Source organism: Lichenostomus cassidix, chromosome 20, assembly GCF_008360975.1.
Source record: "Lichenostomus cassidix isolate B80296 chromosome 20, HeHo_3.0, whole genome shotgun sequence".
Lineage (NCBI taxonomy): Eukaryota > Metazoa > Chordata > Aves > Passeriformes > Meliphagidae > Lichenostomus > Lichenostomus cassidix.
The window spans coordinates 12178813-12184882 of NC_139500.1; the positions used below are offsets into that span (position 1 = coordinate 12178813).

General features: G+C 52.3%; 1 protein-coding gene across 6 annotated transcripts; it reads left to right on the forward strand.

Annotated features, from left to right (window-relative positions):
* Positions 1–546: 546 nt before the first annotated feature.
* LOC146428846 (perilipin-3-like) lies at positions 547–4488 on the forward strand. Of its 6 annotated transcripts, none has more exons than XM_085079179.1 (9): positions 547–687; positions 1095–1234; positions 1277–1324; positions 2030–2222; positions 2511–2593; positions 2803–3049; positions 3397–3596; positions 3704–3832; positions 3950–4488. In XM_085079179.1, the coding sequence occupies exons 2-9, from the start codon at positions 1100–1102 to the stop codon at positions 4376–4378; spliced, it is 1464 nt and encodes a 487-aa protein (XP_084935305.1). In that variant the 5' UTR covers positions 547–687; positions 1095–1099; the 3' UTR covers positions 4379–4488. The 6 variants fall into 6 exon arrangements, with proteins under 6 accessions (XP_084935305.1, XP_084935306.1, XP_084935307.1 ...); XM_085079180.1 differs by having other exon boundaries at positions 1280–1324; XM_085079181.1 differs by having other exon boundaries at positions 1095–1180; positions 1229–1324.
* Positions 4489–6070: the final 1582 nt, after the last annotated feature.

The window sequence follows — 6070 nt, forward strand, 5'->3', positions numbered from 1 at the left end:
TGATCTTTGTGCAGCCAAAAGTGGTTTTTATCCTTTTTCTAACACATAGCTCACCATTAAAAGTCCCTGAGAAAGCACAGATAATGCTATATATTTAATGTAAAAACTATATTCTTTAGTACTTACTGCTGATCATCAGAAAAACCATTTGACTAAATAAATAAATAAACTCAATTACTTGCAGTGTTCAGAATCCAGGGACAGAAGGAGTACAGTAGAGATGTGGTCAGAGACAAACTGAACATGGTCTGCAAAGGATCATGGCACCTCAGACAAACTTAGAAATTAAGCTCCCCTTAAGTAACCCCAAATCTTATTGCTCCTCCATAATCTAGGAACATGATGAATCATTAGATATCACTAATGCAGGAATAGGAAATTGCTTTCACACATTCCCATGGTTATTGCTGATGGAATGGAAGCCTCCAAGTGAAGCTGCTTTACACAGGGCAAGGTGGACCTGCCTAATTACAGAGTAATTAACGAGCCCCAGCAGGGCTCATTTCAGCCCTATTGCCCCTCTAATTGGCCAGGAGAGGGAGTGGCTCCTTCCTGCTGCTCCCCAGAGCTGCCAGCCCACAGGGTCTCTCCTTGCCCCATCCAGCCTCTATAAAAAGGCAGGAGGTGGGGCTGGAGCACAGTGAGCTCCTGGTCCTTCCTTGCTGGTGCTCTGAGCCTTTCCAAGAGGTAAAAGTAGCTCCTGGTCAGGAGTTTATGGGGGAATATTCACGTGTTGGGGTGTGATAACAGCAGGGCACACCCTTGAGCTGTTTCCCAGTTCTGTTATTATTTCTTTTATTCAAAAACTCCTTGCAGCCTTGGTGGGGAGGAAGGAGGTACCCAGTGCCTCTCCTAAATATATTGAGAATATTTGGCCTCCAGGGTGAGGAAAGAATGTTCTCCTTGCTCCTCTGGTTATCATAAACCACTTGAAACTTAAAAACCAGGTAGATTTGCAAGTGGCACAGGCCCCCTCTGTCTATAAGGCCATTTTGGGGTTTCCCCTGAACAGGTAGTAAAGGAACTTCTCTCTTTTATGGCCTTGGAGGGAAGGGGGATCTTTTCCTAAAGCCTTAGTGCTCCTTGCATTCCAGCTGCCATGGCTTCTTCTGTGCCTGACAAGGAGGAGGTTGACCAGAGCTCCCCAGAGGTGATGATGATGAAGGAGGAGGAGAAGGAGGTTGACCAGAGCTCCCCAGAGGTGATGATGATGAAGGAGGAGGAGGAGAAGGAGGTTGACCAGAGCTCCCCAGAGGTGATGATGATGAAGGAGGAGAAGGAGGTTGCTCAGAGCTCCCCAGAGGTGAAGGAGAAGGAGCAGGAGGTAGGTGCTCCCTGTGGGATGCAGGGAGTGGCAGCTCTGGGGTGCAGGGGTGAGGAGCTGGCCCTGCTGTACCTGAGGGGAGCTGAATCCCCAAAAAGTCCCACCCTGTGCTCTGCAGCTTCTGGGTGACAACACAGATGAAAATGTGGACCTGAAGTCCCTGTAAATCTCTGAGGCTAATCACAATTGCTTGGTTCTGGGCTAGGAAGGATGTTTGTGTAACTCAAGATCCTGTGCTCCTATGGAAATATTCCAATGTTTCAGCATCCCTGACTCCTGCTGCTCTTGCTCTGCTCCTGGGACCAGCAGCCTCCTTCTTGCAGAATAGGATGAAGTCTGGCAACTTAAAACCAACTCAGTCCTGGCTGGTGGGGCTTTTCCTGGCTTATTGGCTTGTCAAATGACCATTCTGGGTGAACTGGAGGTGGGAATGTGGCAGAAGAATTGAAGTTGCCCCCAAACTCGGTTGTTCCTTGTGCTGTAGGAAATATTTCCTGAGCTGGACCATCATCAATGCCAAAGCTCCACAGCTTGTGTCACAGCTAAGTTTTAGGTTTCAGTAAGTGCACAAGCAAGGCAGGAGTTTCTCCCTCAGCCAGGCCAGGTGGTTTGGTGACAATTCCCCCCCAAATACAGAATTTTGGGGCAGAACTGCTCAGGGCCACATTTGGAGCTTCATGGCTGCTTTTCTCTTTGCTCTTTCAGGCTGCACTGGAGGTGGCCAATCTGAGCCTGGTGAGCTCTGCCTGTGATGTGGTTTGTGCAGCTTATGCCTCCAGCAAGGAAAGCCACCCCTGCCTGAGGTGTGTGTGTGCCGCTGCAGAGCAGGGAGTGCAGAGTGTCACCGAGGCCACCACCAGCCGTGTGCAGCCCGTGCTGGCCAGCCTGGAGCCTCACGGTAATCCTGGGGAAGGGCAGCTCATCCCTGCCTGGGAGGAGTCTCTTCCACACCTGGGAGGAGTGCTGGCATGAGGAAATGCACTGCTCAGTCACCACAGTGAAACCACAACTCCTGGCTTATAACTAAAGCTAAACCTGAGCTTTAGTTCCCAGTTGTGTGATGGAGAATCAGGGATTGATTCTGATGCTGACTATCCTAAAACTGATTTTTGCAAGGTGGAACTTGTGGTGAAATCGCAGGAAAACAAGTTTTAACACATTTTTGTTCCCCCCATTCTCTCCTCAGTGGCTGCAGCAAGTGAATATGCTTCCAAGGGTTTGGATAAACTGGGGGAGAAGCTGCCCATCCTTCAAAAGCCTCTGGAATGGGTAAGAATGAAAGGCTGTGCTGTCCTTAACAGGCAGAGGGGCCTGCTTCTTGTGGGGTTTCTAAGCTTGGGAGCAATGTGGGCTCTTGTATGAGGACCTGAGTGGTGCAAGATCTTACTAGAGTAACTGTGCTCATTGTCCTGCTGGTGCAGTTCAGCATTCTGGTGTAACACAGCCCTCCATGATCTGACTCCCCTCCTCTTGCCCAGGTTCTCTGTGACACAAAGGAGCTGGTCTCGTGCAGGGTGGCTGAGGTGAGGGAAGCTGTGAGCAGCATAGTGATGGAGGTGATGGATGCTGCTCTCCAGAGGAGCATGGAGGCTGCCAGAGCTGCAGTGCCTGGTGGTGCTGGGATGGATTTGGAGGCTGCAGTGGGACAGACAGGTGGATGTGGAGCAGAAGCTGCACTGGAGAGAGCTGGAGGTGACTGCCTGCCTATGGGGAATGAGGAGCTAGGTAAGGAAAGGGTGGATGGGGCTGCTGAAATGGGAACCCTTCAGGGGATGGGCAGCCCCATTCCTCACCCCACTGCTCTGGGAAGAAGAGAATCACACAATGGTTTGGGTTGGAAGGGACCTTAGAGCTCATTTTGGGCTTCTCACCATGGGCAAGGACACCTCCCACTATCCCAGGGTGCCCAAAGCCCAGTCCAGCCTGGACTGGGACACTTCCAGGGACCAAGGGGCAGCCACAGCTTCTCTGGGCACCCTGTGCCACGCTGGAGGGCACCTGGCTCCCAGTCCAGGATCTCCTGAGCTGTTGCTGTGACCCCTCTGGTGACTCAGGCCCTGCTCTGTCCCCAGCCCAGCTGGCAGTGTGTCAGGAGGGCACAGACACGATGGCCCTGGAGCAGCAGAGGCAGCAGAGGAGGTACTTTGTGCACCTGGGCTCTCTCTCCAAGGATCTTCGCCTCCTTGCCCACCTGCACTGCACAGCCAGGCTGAAGCAGACCTGGCAGGGCATGCAGGGTGCCCTGGCACAGCTCCAGCGCATCCTCCAGCTGGTAGGTAGAGCCCTGCAGGAGGGCAGCAAAGCCCTGGAGCCATGAAGAGCTTTGCAGTTCGCCAGCTGATCTGTCTGTCTTGGCACTCTGATCTTTCCCTGCCACAGGCTGAGGCGTTTAAGGAAGGATTTAATCAAAAACTTCATGATGGGCAGGAGAAACTCTACCAGATGTGGCTGGACTGGAGTGGGAAGTTTCTCAAAGAGAGTGGCGATGAAAGTGCTGCAGAGCCAGAGGTACCTTCCTGGGGAGGGCAAAAAATGCCTCTGGCCATCCCCTTGATTTTTTTTCTTTTTATAAAAAATATTTTCAAGTGACTCATTGCTGATGTTGTCCCTCCTGCCTGCTCCCAGGAGATGGAGGCTCTGGCCCTGCTCATGGCCTGCAGGATCACCCAGCAGCTGCAGCTCACCTGCTCTGGAGTAGTGGCTGCCATCCAGGGCCTTCCCTGCAGCCTGCAGGACAAGGTGACAAAGGCTCTCAGTGCCATCAAGGAGCTTCATGCCGCTTTCTCAGCAGCCAAATCCTTCCAGGATTTGTCCAGCACTGTGTTGAGCCAGGGCCAGAGGGAGCTGGCTGTGATCCAGGAGTACATGGAGGAGCTGCTGGATTACCTGAAGAACAACACTCCTCTGTCCTGGCTGGTGGGACCCTTCTGCCCCAGGGAGGAGGAGGAGGAACCCTCCCAGGAGGATCAGTCCTCCCAGGAGAAGGAGGCAGAGGCAGCAGGAGCTGGGCATCTGGAAACCTCCACCACCTCCATGGAAGGGATAAAACATTAATTGCTGTTGGCATTAAACCCTCAGTAAGTGTGAAGTGTTAAGAACTGTCTTCCTAAAAGCTGCTTGTTCTGGGTCATAACTGCCTGAAATAAAACTGCTGCATACCAAAAGCTGTTGAGGGTCTCTTGTGCACAAAGACTGTGAGTATTGCTCACTGGATGTCACCTGGACTCTTCCCATTTATTCCTTGCTGGAATTCCCCTGTGCCCTCAGGGATGCAGGAGGAGCAGTCAGTGGCACGGGAAGGATCCCAGCTGGTAAACCCTGATGCTGTCCTGGGAAGGTGTAGTTCCTTCTCTCCCAAGCCTAGGGGCAAACATGTGCCCTGCTGGCACTGTCCCAGCCTGGGGGAGCTGTGGGGAGCTCAGAGCCCTGGCATCCCTTGGATCAGTCCTCCAAGGCCTGATTCTCCTCCTGGAGCTGCCTGGTGAGGGTTTCAGTTGGGTGGGATAGAAGGATGTGGGAATATCTGCCTGGGAGAGCCTCCCTGCTGGAGTCACCAGGGTGTGGTGACACACTGCTGTCAGCACTGCCCTGTCCTGCCCAGGGCTCTCCCAGTGCCCTGGGGCTCCCTTTGGGAGAGGTTGGGAAGCTCAGTGCCCTCAGCGTGGCCGGGCAGTGCTGGGCTCAGGCTGATGGAGCAGGTGCCTGTGGGACTTGGAGATGGAAAGTTCAGCTCCTGGCTTCTCATGCTTCTGCCTTCCAGAACAATGTGGAATCTGTTCTCATGAGAGTACTGCTTCTTCCAGATTGATTTTTCAATTTTAATATAATTAAAGTTGTTTCATGGAGGCCAGAAACAAGGAGTGGGGATGGAGCCTTTTTTGTGGGTGGCAAATGCAGGCTTGAAGAGGTGCAACTTTCCTCTCTCACAAAAGTGACCATTCCTCATCTTCCACGCCTGTGTGCAAAGGCTTTGTGTGGGCTCTGGGTTTGAGCAGCAATTATTCCTGGATGCAACACAACCCCCTCATGTAGGAAAGGTTTGGATCCTGATTCCCTGAGCTCAGCATGTCTGGCACAAGACAAGTGTCTTGTGTAGCAACCAGTTTGTGTTGAAGGCGAAATAATCGGGCAATTTCAGCTGCCAGGCCAAGGTGTTGCTGAGATGTGAGAGATAAATTGCAGGGTCATGCCTCCACTCTGTGCTCCCAGCTGCACAGGGAATTCTCCCTGGAGAAAAGCTCAGCAGTTCTGCCTCCTGTAACTCCTGCTGAACTTGGGGTGGGAATTGGGGATATTGGAGCCAGTCCTGCTGCTGGGTGGGAAACAAACTGTGCTTTGTTGTCTTAATAGCAGAGTTGTGCCTTACCACCTAGGAATGCCTGAAAGTTAAACTTGCCTGGTTTATAAAAGTGGATTTTAAGGGATAGCTGGGCTTTCCTGTACTTGGTATTGATTTGTCAGTGCAGCACATCTGATCTGTGTTAGCATAGTGCTGAGCCCAGCAACTCCTGCTGCTTCTGCCCATGGATCAGTGGGATGTGTTCTTGCATGGTCATTAAATCTATTTACTGTGAACACTCCTGCCTAATTGTGCCTGGAGCCCACAGCCTGGGGACCCTCTGGAGCTGCAGCTGGGAATTCCAGTGCTTGGAATCTCCCTGTGCTGGAGCTGGGGAGGAGCAGCCCAGCGGCTGTGAGGCTTTTTTAGGCCATGGTGACTGCAGCAGAAGGAGCTACGAGAGGCTA